The 19,467-nt window shown below is 39.8% G+C and overlaps 1 protein-coding gene across 1 annotated transcript in view; it reads right to left on the reverse strand.

Annotated features, from left to right (window-relative positions):
- Positions 1-12,487: 12,487 nt before the first annotated feature.
- Positions 12,488-19,467, reverse strand: part of LOC122811709 (protein S100-B-like) — a 70,152-nt gene continuing 63,172 nt past the window's right edge. Inside the window, exon 3 of the mRNA XM_044083731.1 lies at positions 12,488-14,121. Within this exon, the coding sequence (XP_043939666.1) occupies positions 13,981-14,121 (141 nt within the window). The 3' untranslated portion in view covers positions 12,488-13,980. The remainder of the gene's footprint in view (positions 14,122-19,467) is intronic.

Here is a 19,467-nt window from a genome sequence, read left to right on the forward strand (position 1 = left end):
TAAAGTTCTTCAAAAATCTATCCTCTTTTGTTATATTTTCCTTTCTAGCTCCCCCTCATACATCCTCACTATTGCACATCAAGTTCTGGTTCCCACCTATAAATATTCCCTGCTGAAAGCTGATTATCTTTCCCAATTTTTTCTTAGGCTCCATAATAGCAGTTTATGGTGGAATATTAAATACATATAAGCATAATCCTCATAGGTTCATAGGTTCATATGTAGGTACTAGGCTATTGGCCCTAGGGCCTATACAAGCCTAGCCAAAAAGGTACCCTGGCTTTCGCCACCCAAGAAAATAATTTTCCTGTGCCCCTGTCAAGCAGAACCACAGACGTGATCCCCAGGGTGAATTTCCTATTACCCATCCAATCATCAAGATTTTTCTTGAAGAGTGTTAATGAGGAGCTCTGTTTGACATAGATAGGTAGTCTGTTTCAGAGTAGGACAGGAATCTATCCCTCCAGCATGTTCTGTTTATTGTGGTAACAAGGTTTAGGTCCCTAGAGCGTGTAGCTCAGAGGATGTCCAACATCTCTGGGTTTGACATAGCTTTGTATGTTAGGCAGAGATCGCCTCTGAGTAGGCGATATGCGACGGAGTAAAGCTGGAGTTTTTTGAGACGGTCTTCATAAGGCATCTGTTTGAGACCAGTAATCCTCTTTGTGAGGTGTTTTTGCGGCCTTTCCAGTTGTTGTAGATGTCTTGTGAGGTACATACCAAAAGGGGCATTGTACTCTATAATGGGTCTAATGAGTGAATGATGAGTAAAAGGGAACAATGACCTCTTTTTTTCTGGATGAGAAACCTTTTGTGATTAGGTGTGCCACGTAGAAGGATTTCCTGACCACTGTGGCGATGTGATTATCAAAGGAGAGACTACTGTCCACCTGTGTCCCAAGGTCTCTTATCAAACTTTTGGTGTTAAGTAGACTACTGCCTATGTGGTAGTTTATGGGTACAGAGGTTTTACCAAAGGGGATGACAATGCACTTTTTGGCATTGAGCTTGAGACCATGTCTTTGACACCAGGCATCTGTCTCAGTAAGGCCCTTTTGTAGGATGTCCACATCGTTAGGAGTTTCGATTATGGCTCCTAGTTTGCAGTCATCTGTGAATTTAGTTAGCCAAAGACCTTCTGTGTTAGCCTGTACTTCAGAGAAGTAGATACCAAACAGGAGAGGACCCAGGACTGAACCCTATGGTACTCCACTTGTCACTGGTCTGAAGTCTGATTTGGAGTCTGCTACTTTCACGGTGTGGATTCTGTCAGTAAGCCAGTTGGCAACCCATCTTGTGACATAGGGATTTATACCTAGTTTAGTGAGTTTATCTATAATTCCAGAGTGGGGGATGGTGTCAAATGCCTTGGCGATATCTAGATAGGCTGTCTGAACCACCTTACCCTTATCTATGGCTTTGGTGACTACTTCAAAGAAGTCTATCAGGATTAGGAGACATGATCTGCCTTTTACAAACCCAAACTGTGTGGGGTCCAGAGTCTGGAGATCTCCAATGTCTTTGTTTATGAGTTCCATGATGATACGTTCCATGGTCTTGCAGATGAGGCTCGTCAGGCTAATGGGGCAGTAGTTCCTCTGTTGTGCCCCCCCCCCCTTTGTGGAGTGGGATAACTGTTGTGGTGCGCCATTCAATGAGCACAAAGCCTGAGGTGAGGCTATGATTGAACATGGTACTTAGGTGGATTCCAGTTCATTCTGTAGTTCATGTAGAAGGCAGTCTGGGATGTTGTCAGGTCCCATGGATGCTGTGTTCTTGGCTTTGGAGAGTGAGGTTTTTACCTGTGCAGCCGTGATTACAGGAACTTTTCATTCTTCTGGTATAAAGATGGGCCCTTTAGGGGGTGAGAGGGGGGTAAAGTTAGCACTGAACCTATCTGCCAGGATGTTGGCAATATCAGTTGGTTCTGTATATTTAGTGTCATTGTGCTGTAACTCAGAGCAGATCTGAGTGTTGCCATTGAGATTTTTGACATAGCTATAGAATGCTTTGTGGTTGTCTTTAGAATCAGTGGCAATTTTGTTTTCATAACTAGCTTTAGAGGATTTTATGAGGGATCTCAGCTTCTTACTGAGGCTGACCAGGGAGTGCCTCCAACCGTGGGATTTTACTCTTTTTTGCAACAGTTTCTTTCTTCTATTGTAGAGTTTGTTTATGGCAGAAGACCACCAGATTGGCTTCCTTTTTTTGGAGGATAGCATCTTGATTCTGTTAGGGATAGCACGATCCATGCACTCGTGTAAGTGCTTATAAAGTGCATTTGTGTAGGATTCAGCAGTTGTACCTCTATTGTCCATCTGCATGGGTGTCGTGAAGTTTGCCACTTCTGTTAAGAAGCTTGAAGTTGGCTTTGGAGACATTTTTTATGGCTGTTTTCCTAATGGGGGGTGGGAGTGGGATGTGGATGTCTAGGGTGATTAGCTTGTGGTTGGATCTGACCAACGAGGAGCTGACCTCTGGTGTGGAACACGGGTCACCCATGTTGGTGATGACCAGGTCTAGGATATTGCTGCCCCTGGTGGGGGGTGTGGATAAGTTGATCCAAGGCATTGGAATTGATGATTTCCAGAAAACGTTGAGCAAAAGAGTTGGTACATGAGTAGTTTTCCCAGTTAATGGTAGGGTAGTTGAAATCAGCCATTATTAGAGTGTTGGGTTTTACCTTAATATTTTCCAGTGTATCAAGAAAAGAGGAGTGGAAATTCTGGGGCATGGTGGGGGGTCTGTAGCAAGCTACAATCTGGATTTCGGTTTTGCCCAGAGTTAGTTAAACTTGGATAATCTCGGATGCATTATGCTGAGCAACTAGCTTGGAGGTGTGGATATCCTTAATGAATATGGACACTCCTCCACCTTTGGTGTTTCGGTCCGGGTTTGGTGGCCGAAAGGTGTGGTATGAATTATAGCCTGGTAATGCAGGGGTGCTCTCTGGAGCTTTGAACCAGGTCTCTGTCACTGCACAGATGTCAATGTTCTCCATTTTAAGAAGTGCCTCGAGTGAGTGCATTTTGAGGTTTAGACTGCTAGCACTGAGTAGCATTACCCATAGATTTTGCTTGCTTGTACCTGTTATGGTGGTGAATTTGTCATTTGAACCTTGCCTAAAAAAGGCACTATAGGGGTGGCAAGAGCCTTTGCCAGTATCCAGAATTCCAAGGGCAACAGGTGCAGGCCATCTCTGGCAAAGCAGCGTGGTCTGTCGATCATGTCATCCCAGGCAGACAGATACTGGATTCCCTTAGAATGACACCAGAAGCTTAGCCAATTGATAAAGTCAATCATTTTGTCCTTGTACTGTGGTGTCATTCTGGGTGATGGTAGGATGCTACTCAAGGCTAGGGTCATACCAGCCTGGGCTACAAGATCAGAGACCTCGTCCATGTCTCTTTTCATGTAGTCCAGGGAGGTACGTCTCAGGTCATTCACACCAACATGGACAATGACAGAGTCATATTTGTATTTGTTGTGGAGTGACCTGAGTGCATGCGTTATGTGGCGGATCCTGGCACCTGACAGGCAGCTGACAGTAACTTTTGCCTTGTTTAGCCTGGTGAGTGGAACATCAGTGTGCCTGACTATAGAGTCACCTATGACAAGAGTGTTGGGTACGTTATGCCTTATAGGCTGTAGTTGAGTGGCACACTGAGTATGTGTCATTTGGGTTGTGTTGGGAGTTGGAGGTTGCTTGCATTTCTGCTTTGGAGGACTCTGTTGTTTGGGCAGATTTGTACTGAGATCCTCCATGAATGAAGGTGTGTGTTTTGTGTTTCTGTGTGTGTTTTGATGGTGTAGGTTTTGAGGGACTATGTGATGAGTGTGGTGCAGTGCAAGTGTTTACCTTCTCCTCTTGACTGTCTAGGCCAGTCTTTGATGAAGAGAGCTTTGCTTCCAGTTTGGCTATATAAGTACACCTCTCACAGGTTGTAGGGTTGTGTGGTAGGAGGAGAGGGTTGTCTGTGTACGAGGCAATTGCTGCATTGTCCCAAGATGCCCAGATTCATCAGGTAGACAGGAGAAATCACCCCTTGCCAATATCACCTTACTGCCACAAATCTACCATTATTGTCTTTTTCCCCACTTCTATCATTATTGGAGTCCCTCTACCAATCAGTATTATTGCTCCCCTTTTCCTTTCTTCCTGATATTCTGCTGGTTACCCATCCTGAAATCCTTTCTTTGTCAAATTCACATGCTCATTTTTCCATATGTGTCTATTTGCACTCTGCATTTCTTAATATAATTCAGTACTCTCTCCTTTTTATATACAACTGTAAGGCCATTTACATTCCAAGATATTATGAATAGAATAGCCATTATGATAAAAAAAACTATTGTTCCCAATTGTGATGTATGAAGTTTTATTTTTGAATGTGTATTCCCAACTATTACTTTACCTGCACATACTAATGTTTGGTAGGCTGATATTTTTAAACCATCAATCAAAAACTAAATACACTTTAAGTACATTTGATCCCTAATTTATAACAAACATACAACACTATGTACATTTTGTGAATATAGTTCTGAACCTGTAGAATATTTGCTGCCTAGTCACAGTGCATGCATTATTTGTATGTCACAAGAGTACTAGTTCATTACTGTGAGGTAGCTCAGATTCACAGAAGTCAGCCACTATCTTTTGCCAAAGGCCTTCTGATAAGGGTGTTGTTATAAATGGTGGTGTATGGATGATACAGAACTGACAATTTGATTCCAGCTTTGAAATGTCTTGGTTGATGTTTTGTCACAGCACTGATATTTTGGCTCTTTCTCAACATTTTGTGACACCTTGATGCCTTTCATGGATTTAATTTTGCACTTCATCACATTGTGATGAGGGTATCGTGATTCTGTTTTGATACAAATCAGCCATTATGCTGTGACAGTTGTGCTCTGACTGGATAAGATATACACGTGCCCAGGAGTGTTGCGAGGCCTGACACCACAGTTTATTCATTGAGAATACCTACCCTAGTGGGGTATTATTGTGTTTACAAAATGGGCTGTTAAATTGTTTTGTATTTCTTTTTTTATTACTACATACTTTTTATATTTTTAATGTAAAATATTCCCTCCTCCTAATATTTAAAACCACTGCAGTATATATAATTGTTACTTAAGGAAGTATTTTATATCCAAAATATTAGTTGCATAAGTATTTAATGTACACACACACACACACACACACACACACACACACACACACACACACACGTTCAGCAGTTACTCTCTTCAGTGAGTGCACTTCATATGGCTCATTGTTATCAAATGAATGAAAAAATTATATAGTGTAAGGCATTGCAACTTCTCCCCCACCATCCTACCCCACTCAAACAGAGTTGAAAGGTATGCATTGAGTCTCTTGCTTATTGTGTGTGTGTGTGTGTGTGTGTGTGTGTGTGTGTGTGTGTGTGTGTGTGTGTGTGTGTAGCTTATTGGGTCTCTCCTTCACAAACTCACTCGCTCTGTTTCTTTCCTTTTTTCACAGACAGACACGCACACACACACACACACACACACACACACACACATACACACACACACACACACACACACACACACACACACACACACACACACATTACTTTTTTCTCTTTATTTACTTTCTTTACTTTAGTCTTGCAAAACAGTAAATGTGTTTAGCAAGCATAAAAAAATTGTCGCAGTTTGCTTTTTTTTCAGTCCCTGCTGCAGAGTAGCTTAATATTTTGCCATGAAATGGAGGACTTGTTTTTTAATGAGTAATATCTGTAAATGAACACCCTTTTGGAGAATGTTCATTCTCCAATAGGGTGACAATGTACATTTAACCCATTATCTAACACTTTGCAACTCATGGCCATTTCTTGCTTTAATATTTCTAGTCTCTTGGTTGTCATTATGCTATGCACATAGGTGACAAAATCTTATCCGGTATCTGAACAATAAATTATCAGCATGTAGGATTTCTGGATAACATACTTAGGTTCATAGGTTCATAGGTTCATAGGTTCATACTAGGCTATCTGCCCAAGGGCATTTATAAGCCTAGCCCATAGTTATGTGGCTTTCGCCACCCCTTTAGTTTGAATAAAAACTATGCCTATCATTTTGCTGTGCCTCTGTCAAGCAGTGACGCTGAAGTAATCCCTGGGGTATATCTGCAATCTCCCATCCATTGGTCAAGATTCCTCTTGAACAAGACCAGAGAGGTGCTCTGCCTCACATGTACCGGGATTTTGTTCCACAGCATAGGGAGTCTCTGGGTGATGAATCTGTCCCTCCAGCACGTTCTATTTATAACCGTGTCAAGGTTTAAGTCTCCGCCCTTGTGGTTCTGAGGGATCTAGATTTTTGAGGTGAAGCATATTCATCAAATCTGGGTTTGACATGGCCTTATATGTCAGGCACAGGTCACCTCTGAGCAAGCGGTATGAGACTGAATAGAGCTGGAGTTCTTTCAGTCGGGCAGCATAAGACATATTTTTGAGACCCTTTATCCTTTTGGTGAGGAACTTTTGGGGCCTTTCAAGCTGCAGCAGGTGTCTGGTCAGATACATTCGAGCGGGGCATTGTACTCAATCATAGGTCTAATAAGTGATGAGTACAGGGGACGATGACCTCCCTTGATCTAGATGTGAATCCCTTCATGATCAGGTGGGTGATATAGAAGGTTTTCCTAACTACTTTAGCAACATGAGTGTCAAGCGAAGGCTACTGTCAACCTGGGTCCCCAGATCTCTGATGACTTTTCTGTGCTCAGTGGATTCCCACCTATATGGTAGCTAGGGGTAGCCTTGTTTTCCCAAAGGGTATGACTATGCATTTTTGGCGTTTAACTTCAGGCCATGGCTCTGGCACCAGTTATCCATTTCTGTGAGGCCCTTCTGGAGGATATCTGTGTCAGATGTGTTTTCGACTATGGCCCAGTTTGCAGTCATCTGCAAACTTTGTCAGCCATAACCCTCCTGTGTTTGCTTGTACTTCAGAAAAGTAGATGCCGAACAAGAGTGGACCCAGGACTGAGCCCTGTGGGACACCACTTGTGACAGGCTTTGAGTCTGACATGGCTCCAGCAACTCTGACCCTGTGGGTTCTGTCACTTAGCCAGTTTGCAACCCATCTTGTGATGTATGGGTTTACATTCAAGCTGATGAGTTTTTCGATGATACCTGAGTGGGGTATTGTGTGAAGGCCTTTGCCAGGTCGAGGTAGGCTGTATGGACTGCCTTTCCCTCATCAATGGCCTTGGTGACTGTCTCGAAAAAGTCAACCAAGTTTAAGAGGCAGGATCTGCCTTTGACAAAGCCAAACTGAGTTGGATCCAAAGTCTGCAAGTTCCCTATGTCTTTATTTATGAGTTCCATTATGATCCTCTCCATGGCTTTGCAGATAAGGCTTGTCAAGCTAATGGGGCGGTAATTTCCAGGGTCTGTGGAGGCACCGCCCTTATGAAGTGGGACCACAGTCGCCGTGCGCCACTCCTTGGGTACGTATCCTGAGGTGAGGCTAAGATTAAACAGCTGTCCTAACTGTGGGTTTAATTCCTTTGTCTAGATATTAGGCAATTAGTGAAACCATGGGCTTGTGATAAGCCTGAAGCCCTAATAGGTATTTGGATAATCTCTCACATCCACACACTTGCAAGGTGCTCTTTTTAAAATGCATGAAATATCTCTGTTCAGCATTATGGAGCAACAGGCAAAAAGATGTAACAAATGTTCATCCATTTAAATAACGTACCTAGGAAATGGCTACTAGCATCAGCACTCACTATAACACTTGTAAGTTTTTGACATCATAGTACGCTTGCACAGGAGCTGTTGTTAGCATTTCTTTCATTCGGATGAAAACCTGCGATCGAGCATTTCCCCATGTCTAAGGCATATCTGTCTTTATCAGAGCAATTAATGGATGTAGTAAAGCTAATAAATTGGGCACAAACTTGTCCAAAAAGTCAATTAGGCCAAGAGTTTGTATTAACTAACCAATACAAGATGGGATCCTCAGTTCAATTATTGTTCCGATCTTCCTGCACATGCTCTTTGCAAAGGCTACTATTAGTGGCTTGAATAGTCATACCCATGCTTTCCTGGCCTATGGGTTGATTCTGACACATGCTACAGATCCCACAGTAGATCAGGAATGACAAATCCGATAGGCTAGGAGTCACCAAATCCTTTACTTTGAGTGGGCCTGCTGGCAGATGTTGTACCAAACTGTGATGGTAGTATATGTAAGAGTGTTTGCAGTGCTGGAAACCTTGAGTAATGGAACATTAAGTCTGTTATGCATAAAGTATTTGTACATATGAACAAAATACTGAAACAGCACTTATGTAACAAAAATAGACTTCAGTGAAAAATTACTGTTTATATGACGTGTATAAACATGTTTTGCGAGGAATACAATTTTAGTTTTTCCACAACAAACCCATAGCTGGCCTTAGACATAGGCCAACTAGGCAGCCACCTAGGGCACCACTGTAGCAGGAGCACTTTTCCAGTAATCTTGATGATGTGGGTAGACCAAGATGGGGGCACAGGGTGGTGTTGGGGGGGTCGCTGTGGAGACCTTTGGCCTAGGGCATCAGTTGACCAAAGGCCAGTCCTGAACAAACCTACATGATAAAGTACAGCAAACCAAAACACAAATTACTTTAAAAAAAAAAAAAAAAACAGGAAATGTGGGAGCAATATATGCAAAATAGTGTTTTGAAGGAGGATGGGGTTTTAGGGAAGGCAGGAATTGAATAAGCTATGTAATGTTCGATTGATAATGACTGTATAGAAGATTATATGTGATGTATAATGTTTGCAAATGAAAATATGTTAATATGGTTTGTTTTCATTTATATAAATGCATGATTGCTTATGTAATAAGTAATAATTCAATAAAGGTGTTTCTTGCTTAAAAAAGAGCTGTTTAAGAATACATCTTAGAAGATATGTTTCTTAACCCTTGTGCTACTGGAGCAAGGTATTCAATGTTTCTCAGTGCTGTTCATGAATTACATAATCTAAGTAGTTTCAAAAATATTTATATGAGTTAAATGAACTGGTAATTATATATTATTTACATAATATATGATTACATAACTTATGCAATTATCATGTGTACTTAGTATTTGTGAATGTGACTATTCAACTTGGTGGCAAAATGAAACTTGTGTTTTCTGGAGAAGTGGTACATGGGTGTGGTATATCACTGGTTCACAAAATGGTGTACTGTGTGGGTGTGTAGATGTGTGGGTGCTAACAGGACTAGAGTGGAAGATTGATCAATGTGTAGGGGTAGTGTTCTGAAGCAGTACAAATAACAAGGATGATGGTACATATAAGGACTAGACCTAACGTAACTCAGTCTAACCCAGAGTAAATAACTTGTTGCACAATTTGGTGGCACCAAAATAGTCTACATTTAAGTAATCTCAAAACATGATGCAGATTTTGTGTCATCACTTTAATCCAAAGCTATTAACTTAGCCAGAGAAGGTGCAGCACAGCTACCTATGTAGGCTGGCTTTGCACTGGCAGTTTCAAAAGGGTACTAATTGACAGATTCACTGAGAGAGATGCAAGACTTTCTTTCACTAAACTCGGATTCAGATCTTACCCTTATCTATTACAAATTACACGAGCAATGGAAACCCAAGCCAAGGAAGCTGCAACAAGAAGCGGCTGAGTATAGTGTCAACATGGTACTAACTAAGCTAATACAAAGACCTTTATTTGTTGCCTGTGACAGTCTTTCACTATCAAATAATAATTTGTAAAAAGAAAAAAGGGTCATAAGAAAGGCCATTTGGCAGCTTATAAAAGACTGGTGGATAAATGTACATTGTAAAAGATACAGTTAAAACTGTTGCATTGCTTAAGACAGACATCCCAGAAATCATACTCATGATTGACTCTTTATCTGATGATTAGTGTTAAAGACAAGCACAAAAATTCATTAAAGGGCCTAGAAAGAGCTGCACATCCCTTGCTAAAAATGCCCTGCTCCCGTGATGCAGTATTTTGCGATTCAGAGACATGTTAGCCTTGTTGAGGAAAAACCTTATTATCAGCAAATTTGCATTTCCTCTGAACTGCAGTTATTACCGCAATGTCAGATCATTTAATTTCCTTTATTTATTCATTTATATTTGTTTTCAAGGATAGAGCACTGATCTCCAGACCATTTTCAGACTCAGCCTAGGAGTGGTATCTGGTTAAGTGACTTGCTCACAGCCAAACAGTTAGACAATAGAGGCTGAAAGAATCAAACCTTGCACCACTGAACCACAAGAAACAGCTTGTTAGTAAACCCTTAATCCTCTAAGCAAACTGAAGATCATGGATGATCTACATGTCATGATAGTAAACTGCTGCTCCTGTAGGCAGTGGCATCATTGGCATACCCCCATCACTCTCTCACACACAAAAGTACACATTCAAAGACACATGCACACACACACACACACACACACACACACACACACACACACACACACACACACACACACACATGGGCACACACACACACGCACACACACGCGCACACACAGGTGCACACACGCGCACACACACACACACACACACACACACACACACACAAACACACACACGCACACAAACACACACACGCACACACTCTTCAGCCCTGCTCAAGGATTTTAGCTATAAATCTAGCACAGTTATGACAACTGGGCATGTCATGATCTGAGACCCAAAATAAAATAGACAAACGTTCTTCCCACACTTCAAGCAGTTATCTACTATTTTTCTAACATTGAAGAGAATAAAGTATTCTTCAATGGGGCACTTATCTAAAATTCATTTGTAGAACCTCTGCAGAAAAATTAACCAGCTGACAGACTGCAAGTGTCTGATACACATAGAAGCTCATCTGACTGCATGGCTAGAAAGAACTGAAGATGGTGCCAAAGGACACACCTCTAATACTCTGACATCCAAACATCATCCATCGGACATCCATTGACTAGGGGTGATGAAAAACTTTGAAAATCAGGCCAGTCACAGGCTGGCAAGAAGATCCAAGAAACACTACTGCAACAGTGACTTTGAAGAACAGCTGCAGGCTTCACATTTCTGAGGGAAAAAAGTAAAGCATGCCAATTAGCTATCTGCGACATGTCAAAAAATTTTGCATTACTTTGATTTAGAGTTTGGGTGAATGGTGCAGCCGCTGCTCCACTTGTGGTATTACTCATCAAAACAACCCTGGGTACTCTATTACTTCCCTGTGACATCCATCCTGTCAACCATAACTGCTTATATAAACTGCATATAAACTCAAGGCATGAAACTTTTACACCTTTTTTTAATGTTTGAGTTGAGTTGCCCTTCGACTTTTCGGTATTTTATCAGGTAGTCTATTCTAAGGATTTAATAATCTCTTGATTTAGTATTATTAGTATTAGTTTTCAAGATATCAAAATGTATTATACTTTTCGGTGGTGCCTTATGAGGGTGTTACATTATAGAGCAAGTCATTCCATTAAGTTGTCATATTTTGCGGCCAAGATGATGTTGCATGTCACTTCTTCAAACAATCTGTAATAAACAAAAAAGATATTTGAAAAGATCAAGATTTTTATGCAAGTTTTTTTTTTTAAGAGCTGTAAGATTCTCAGTTTAGATTTTCCTAGATTTTCCAAAAGTACATGATATGTTATTAAAGAGAAGGAGTGTGCACTAGTATAATTCAACATAAAATCTGAAAAAGTGTCTACTGGAGTTATGGCCCATGGCTAAAGTTAAGGCTAAGTAAGGGCCTCTAAACAGGAAAAAAAACAGAGGTATAAAAGTGATCTGCCAAATGCATTCCCACTCACTCAAACGAAGCACAGTGGGCAGTGGTCTTTGTCCTCCCAACCCAGAATCCCTTCTGATGCCATACCATTTGCATAACCACCGGCAGCACAACAGTACTGTAATGCCCATCTCCCATTAAAATCTTTATCATCTTGGAGTGCAGAGATATATTTCCACCTGTCCGTCATTTGCTAGTTCATCTTCAAAAAGATTCATCCAGTTTCTATGTAACACTTGTAGTTACGTGTCAGGATTTTTGCCCCTTTTCATATATTTTTTAAATATTATACACTGTGTATCCCCTTAACAAAAAGTTGGTCATTTACAGTCTTTTCTCCTTCTGTTCCTGTTCCACTTGCTTCTTTCTCCAGATATCAAGACTGAAAGAGAGGTATCCTGACATTAGTTATGAAGTATGTCTTTCCTGTACAGAAATTTAGGGGAATGTCAACAGCTCCATCATTTGCTTTGTCTCATTTCACAAAGTCCTTCTGCTTTTGAATGGTTGTATATGGCCATTTAACAGATAGCCAGCACACAATTTATTTGATTTGTAAGTGCCAATATTTTAAGAAAAAATTGCCAAAATATAATACTTCAGTTTACATAACCACCACACAAGTTAGTACTGATTTCATAAAGAAGCTATCAAACAGTAATTTGTTGAATGTTGTAAAATATATCCTTTATTTAAAATGAAAAATTAAATGGTGAAGACTCCAAAAATCAGCAGCTATGGTATGTATCATCCCAGCAATTTTGCACAGCTAATATAGTTATGTTGAAATACTGGCATCACATTTTAGCAAGTACTGTTATATTTCACACTTTTTATGTATTTACAGCCAATAGATGTAGGTATACCTGATTATGTCAGATTCTAGTCCTATCCTATATTAGCTGTGATATCTTGTTGCACTTCTTCTTCTCATCCACCAGATGGCGGTCAAATCTTTTCATAAAGACTAAGAACTGCTGAAAGTATTGAGTCCTCCTTTTGACAGATTTTCATGTGGCCCATTTTCTAATTCCATGTATTATTAGATCAGAAGCACAAATACTCCTTCTGAAAACAACTCTAGATAGTCAAGAAGCAATTGAATGGCTTTGGATTTATAGTGAGAGTATCACATGACAATGTCCCTAATTCCTTACCCTTACTGTGGAGAATCAAGAGGTGGAGTCATGCCAGAAGCATGTGCCACAGCATGTGGTTGTTGGTGTTAGTGTTACTCGGGGTGGGGGTCAACAAAACAGAAGTGAAATAAGTTCTAAACATTATACACTTATTAAACCCTTTAATATAGATTTTTTTTTTGAAAAGAAAAACATTTTTACTTTTACACAATTTTCAATGTAATTACCTGCTCGGCATTGTAAAAGTTGTGCTTGACATTCACTTATCTGAAGAATGAAATGGTACGCTTATTTGTGTGCTCTCACAAGTATATGCATGTGGAACTAGTTCTGCTGCAAATGTCACATTCGGATGCACTTAACAGGCTACAAGTCTTCTTCCATTAGCATTTTCATATATTCACAAGATCTGTACATACTGTCAGCCATGAGTTAAAAAAAAAAAAAAAAGCAGTCAAACAGTGCAGGGGCAGTGCACGCATATGTCTGTACCTCTAGCAACCAGGGTTTGATTAAGGGTGCCAGAGGGGCAGCTGGGAAGTATAAGTAACAGTGGCTAATGGGAGAGACATGTTACTACTTTGACAGTAAACCCTCAGTAAAGTCAGGCATCCTGCTGCATGATAAGGAAAATGTTAAGGCAATTCGACCTTCATGTATCCCAGGCCCACAGATGGAATTGCATTTAGAAGATAAGATCAATGCATGAATGTGCCTAAGGTGTGCAGGGTTTCAGTGGGTAAGGCAGAAGTTAAAAAAGCTGACTCTGCATTTTTATGGCATAAGGGGTTCTGCCACACAAGGCTTCTCCATCAATAAGAATGCAAAAGGCTAAATGGATAATATGCAGAGCCTAGATTCTGAGGTTAACAGAGAAGCCAAAATAAAAACTTTAAATAAAAAAGGGAGGCATCAGTACATATTGTGCTTTCTCAATAAACACTGCTTAAAAACAAAAAAAGGTAATAGTATATACCACACTTTTACAAATCAGTGTTGATTTCAAAAATGGCAGAAGGTGTGATCACTTTTGGATGCATGTCTGGTGGCACGCTGATGTAACCATTGCTACCAAACTGGCGTACTCTTGGAAATCAATCTCCATATCTTCATTCGTATCCAGATCTGTAAACAGTTTGTCCAGTGTTGCTGGGTCTTTAATTTCCTAAGGAAGTAAAACACACAGATTACTACTTGTTTGTGTGTTTGCTAATCATACTTAATTTTCTATTAAAAGAAATATGTTTGCTTTCAGCATCCAAAACCAGTCCTCAGATTCAATTACACTCCAGCCACCACAGTTCTCTAAACTATACTGCACTGAAGTTACTGACCAGTCAAAGGGACTTCCTGTAATGTTTCATTAGGTGAGGTCTCACTTCCCTCCAGAGAATGAGGCCACAAAGCCATTGAGAAAATGTTTTGACTGGTGTTTCAGTCAAGTACTGATTCCTGAAGTGTGGACAGGTTATTGGTTTGTTTGATGCCAGACAGTCAGTTCAGAAATGGCCTCTTCTTCCAGTGTGTGTGTGTGTGTGTGTGTGTGTGTGTGTGTGTGTGTGTGTGTGTGTGTGTGTGTGCATGTGAGCATATGCACAGGCATGTTTTCCTGGATGAAAATACCCATGCAACAAGGAAGCCTACAGAATCAAGTCATGTCTACCTGCCTTTGTCACTAATGCCTTTAGGCTCAACCCTTTTGAGTACAAACTAAAAATCTGCAATCACCTGACCCTGCCTGGGAAGGGGGAAGCTACCTTTCATATGCCAAATCACCCCACCACTTCACCCACTGTTAAAGTATCCTGTATCTAGATGCTTTCTCAAACCTGGGTCACAAGTGTATCAGAGGTGTACCACGTTCAGCAGCAGTGGAACCAGTTAAAACATTATTTTGTAGGGCTTAAGATGCTGTGATTATACTCTGCTATACAGTCTATAAGAAATGTCCATAAAATGTGGCAGTAGTTATGAAAGATGACAAACTATGCTGTGTGGTCTGTAACTCAAGGCTATAAAAAGTATAACAGTGCTGAAGGAGATACACGGTAAGATGTCCCCTCTATGACTAGGATCTAAGATGAACAGACAAAATCACTGGAGATGAAATTGCATTGATCAGGTAGCATCCACTGCTAGGTAAAGTACTGGGCTGTATAATTTGTGATTATATTCTGAAACAGATTGTAGATATCCTCCTTTTACTTCTGCTTAATTCATGACAGCACAAAAGGAAAGGTTAACTGTTGCCTGCTTCCAAACTTCCAGAGCAGATAAACAAAGAACTCTTGAACTGCTGAATCCCTATATTCTTTCTTTTCTCTTCCCTTTCATTTTTCCCCAAGGAGCAGTGCATAGATAATTAAATGGTCTAGAGAGTTCCAATATCCAAAACTTGCCAGCTTATGTAGCATTCCACTGCAGAAGGTACATGTTTGCTCAAGTCTGCAGACCATGCGAAAGAAGCACGCTCATAAATTACCACCACTTACAGCAAGAAATCTGAACAGAGCCATAAATAATCAGGGGATAAAAGCCCAAAAATAGAAACAATTTTTAAATATTGCTCTTAGAAACTTTGAAAGTTGATAGAAAAACAGGTTTTAAAGTAACATGGATTTTCTGAAGGGTATGAAGTCTGAAATTCAAATGTATATCATTATTTTCTGACTTCATTCCTCAATGATTTGCCAGTCATTTGCCAGAAAAACAAAATTTTATGAGGAATATACCAAACATATGAGGCAAAAGTCTGGACATTTTGCAAAAATCTGGACAGCTGAGAGGTATGAGCAGGCTTTCTAACTGGTCTGTGTATCCCTCGATATCTCAAGTGAATGATTAAGCAGGCAGAGTTCAAGTTATGGTCTTTTGGAAGTATTACAGTATACCATGAATGCCTGATAAAAATGTCTGACTCACAAATGCTAGCTGTTAATAAAAGTTTTGTCATCATAATATCAAGACCAGAAATGCCATTATGCAGACCATACGGTGAAACTCAAAATTCACAATTGTTTTTAGGTGCTGGACTCCAAATATACAGTTGTATGAGTAATGCATCAGAAGTAGATGTGGAAGACAAAAATACCTCTTAAAACTGGCCATTGTTGGAGCTCCCCTACCCCCAACCCCACTCACTGAGGAAGAAGGTTCCAGAAGTAGGGATAGATAAAAAGAATGGCACCAGAAATTTCCAAACATGTGGGAACCTGTAACAACACCCATGAAGAACACAGGCATAACTGAGGTGTAAGGGGCCAGAAGACCTTTCTCTCTGTCTTACACTCATAAGACTTTAAAAATGCACCTAGTAAATACCTGTGCTTAAAACAATGTATTGTTTTGATAGTCATTGTAGTCATACAATGTAACTTATGTATTTGCCCTGATGGTACAGTCTTAATAACATTAATAGGTTTGTGGGTACAGGAGCTGTTTTGCAGTGCCTCTTTGCTCTCCGACTTTTGATTCAAAAATGGTGCATGTAAATGCATGTACATAATATTCTTTCCCATCTACTATTTCACGTTTGTGAAAACCGCAGCATATTGCATTTGTCTTTCATTTATTGTTTTTTAACCAGGTAAGTGGGATGGTCTGAGGACCCATTCAGGTTACTATCCATACCAAAGTTCAAACAAGATACAAGTACAAGAATAGCTTAAATACAATAAATGGCACAGATTACATCAGACAAAGCACAATTATATCTCCACAGCCATACCAGGAAATTGCTGAACCAAAACAGGATAACAGAACATGGATGCTTTACATGCAATAAAGTGAAAACTGAACATCAGGGAAAAACCTTAGCAACATATATCCCACGTGCAATTAAACATTCAGATAAGTGAAGGTGATGCATTGTAGAAAAATATGAGTATACACAATTTTCATATGTCTACAGCTAGGAATACATACACATTTTACATTTATTTATTCACATTTGTTTACTGGGAAGGTCCATTGTGCAGGAAACCTCTTTTCATTGAAGGCCCAGGGAGAAAATCTCCATAGCAACTAACAAAGGGAAAAAGAAAGAAAAATACAACATGTATAACAAAAGTTTTCATATGTACAAAATACATACATTTATATAAATATAGAAAAGAAAGACAAATGCACATTTTATAATAATAGTTTTCATACAATAATACATACAAACATTTTTAAAGAAACCAGATGAGTTATGTAGTCTTCACAGTAATACAGTAAAGCAAAACATCTAACTTTAATTTAGGTTTTGCAGTAGACACTGCTAGGCTTCAAAAACAAATTTATACTGCTTTTGATTCAGTAGCGGCAGAGGTATAAACTAAGAAGCTGATGCCATGCAAGTGTAGTGTGAACATGATTTACCCCATGGCAGCGACATAACCAAGAATCATGAAGGGACTGTTTTAGTTCAGATTCCAAATTATATAGGTTGTTAAAGAGTCTGACTGGAAGAGGGAGTTCCATAACACAAAGACATGGATGGAGTACAGCATGTCACCTGCCATGTTGAAGGACTTCTGAACTGTGAGTAAGTGTTTATTAGTAGATTTTAGAGACTGAAGAGCAGAGTATGGCTGTAGCATAATGCTAATAGCAGGATATCTTTCTGGATGGTGCCCCCAGGGGGTCGTTTTATGCCCTGCCATGCATCCCAAATGCACCTGACAGGTTTTGATACCCTAGGGTTACTTTAAGCAATATATTTAGGCTTGGGCATGGGTGGTCTAGCATTTACAGACTCCCTCTGTCAAATACAGACATGGGTACCAGACCAAGGGCAATTTTGCAGATGAGGTTTAGATTTAGGTATCTAGATCAGATAATTCTGATTCTTTTTGTTTCATGAATGTGCAGCAGGTCATCAAAGTGGGATCAGTGCATGCTTTGTAGGCAAAGCATAGATTGCCTCTCAGCAATCTGCAGGAGATTGAGTACAAAGAGAGGAATTTGAAGCTGTCCATGAAGGACATGTTGTTTAGGCAGGCAGTCATTTTGTGAGGAACCTCTGTAGATGCTCCACTTGTTCTGTATGCCTAGTTAGGCACACACCAAAGGTTGTGATACACTCATTGACTGATCTGACAAGGACCATGTACAGTGGAACAAAGACATCCTTAGAACTAGAGATTATACATTTATAAATTGTGCAGTATGGAATAATTTCCTTACTACTATAGGCACATGATGGTCAAAGGTTAGGTTAATGTCTACATGTGTTCCCAAATCCTTGACCACTGGTTCTAATTTTAGAAGTATATTATCTGTGGTAGTTTCCAGGTGTAGCCATTTTCCCAAATTATACTATTATGCATTTTGTGGCATTAAGTTTTAGATCATGGCTCAGGCACTAGTTAGACCATGGCTCTAGCATCAAGAAAATATTTCTAGATGGTGGACTACTTGTAGTTGTAAGAAAGTGAGGTATTGTAGTAGCTCTAACCAGTGGAGGTGTTTATGGGCAATGAAGAAGTGGGAAGAGTATACTTTGTTAGTTGTAAAATTAGCAATTTTGTTGTAACACTACTCTAATTTGTTCATTAGGGTGAACTGCAAATTGCTGAAGATTAGACAGGTATATAAAAGAGTTTGCAATAGGTATATGGATACACAGACAGATCTACTGTTTTCTCTGAGATAGTGTTTTACCCTGTGTAGGAGGTCTAATTTCAGGATTTCAGGTGTTTTTTATTGCTTGTTGAATATGAAAGTAAAATTTCAGATTGTCATAAATAGTTAAACCAAGTAAATTGGTGCTTTAGGCATTTTCAATTTCTGTACCGTTTGTAGAGATAATTGAGAATTTTATTTAGTTTCCATTTTTGGTCTTAGGTGCAAAAATAAGTAACGGTCTTTTATAGTGTACAGGATGAGTTTGCAATAAGTTAACCAGGTTTTGACTGAGTGAAAAGACTCTTGGGTGAGTTGTTGGAACTGAGAGAGATTCTGATCTGAGCATGTAAGACAAGAATGATCATACTGGATAGATTTGGCATGTTTGAAGGCAGAGTGTAAGTTGTTTGTAAATTTGTTGAAGAGGAGCTGGCCAAGTATAGAAATATTGGGGAACCCCAAGAGAAAAAGGAAGGAGGGTATTGTAGGTCAGCTGCCATATAATGTCCTGTAATCTGTCTGAGAGATAGCTGTGGAGCCATGAAATGGTGGTAAGAGATAGGACTTGCTTCTTAACTGATGTAGTAACTTAGTGTGGAAGCTAGTATCAAAGGCTAGGGCTAGTCCCTATTTTTCCAATTTAATGAGTGGAGGGTCTAGCTCTGATGGAAATTAGGATACCCATGTTTTTCACTGTTGATAATATGATTGTGCCAGATATTATCAATAGACATTGGGGAGTCCTGACCACAAACACTGATATTCGAGCCTTGGTCGGTGATGAGCCCAAGTTTATTTTTAATAACAAACCTAATTTAAAGGACATGTTATGTCACTGTATGGGTTATAAGGATAGGGAGGTAAGGAATGTTTTTGGCTCCTTTCCCTGTGGTCAATGTAA

The sequence above is a fragment of the Protopterus annectens genome, chromosome 9.part0 (assembly GCF_019279795.1).
Source record: "Protopterus annectens isolate FY-2018-M chromosome 9.part0, PAN1.0, whole genome shotgun sequence".
NCBI lineage: Eukaryota > Metazoa > Chordata > Ceratodontiformes > Protopteridae > Protopterus > Protopterus annectens.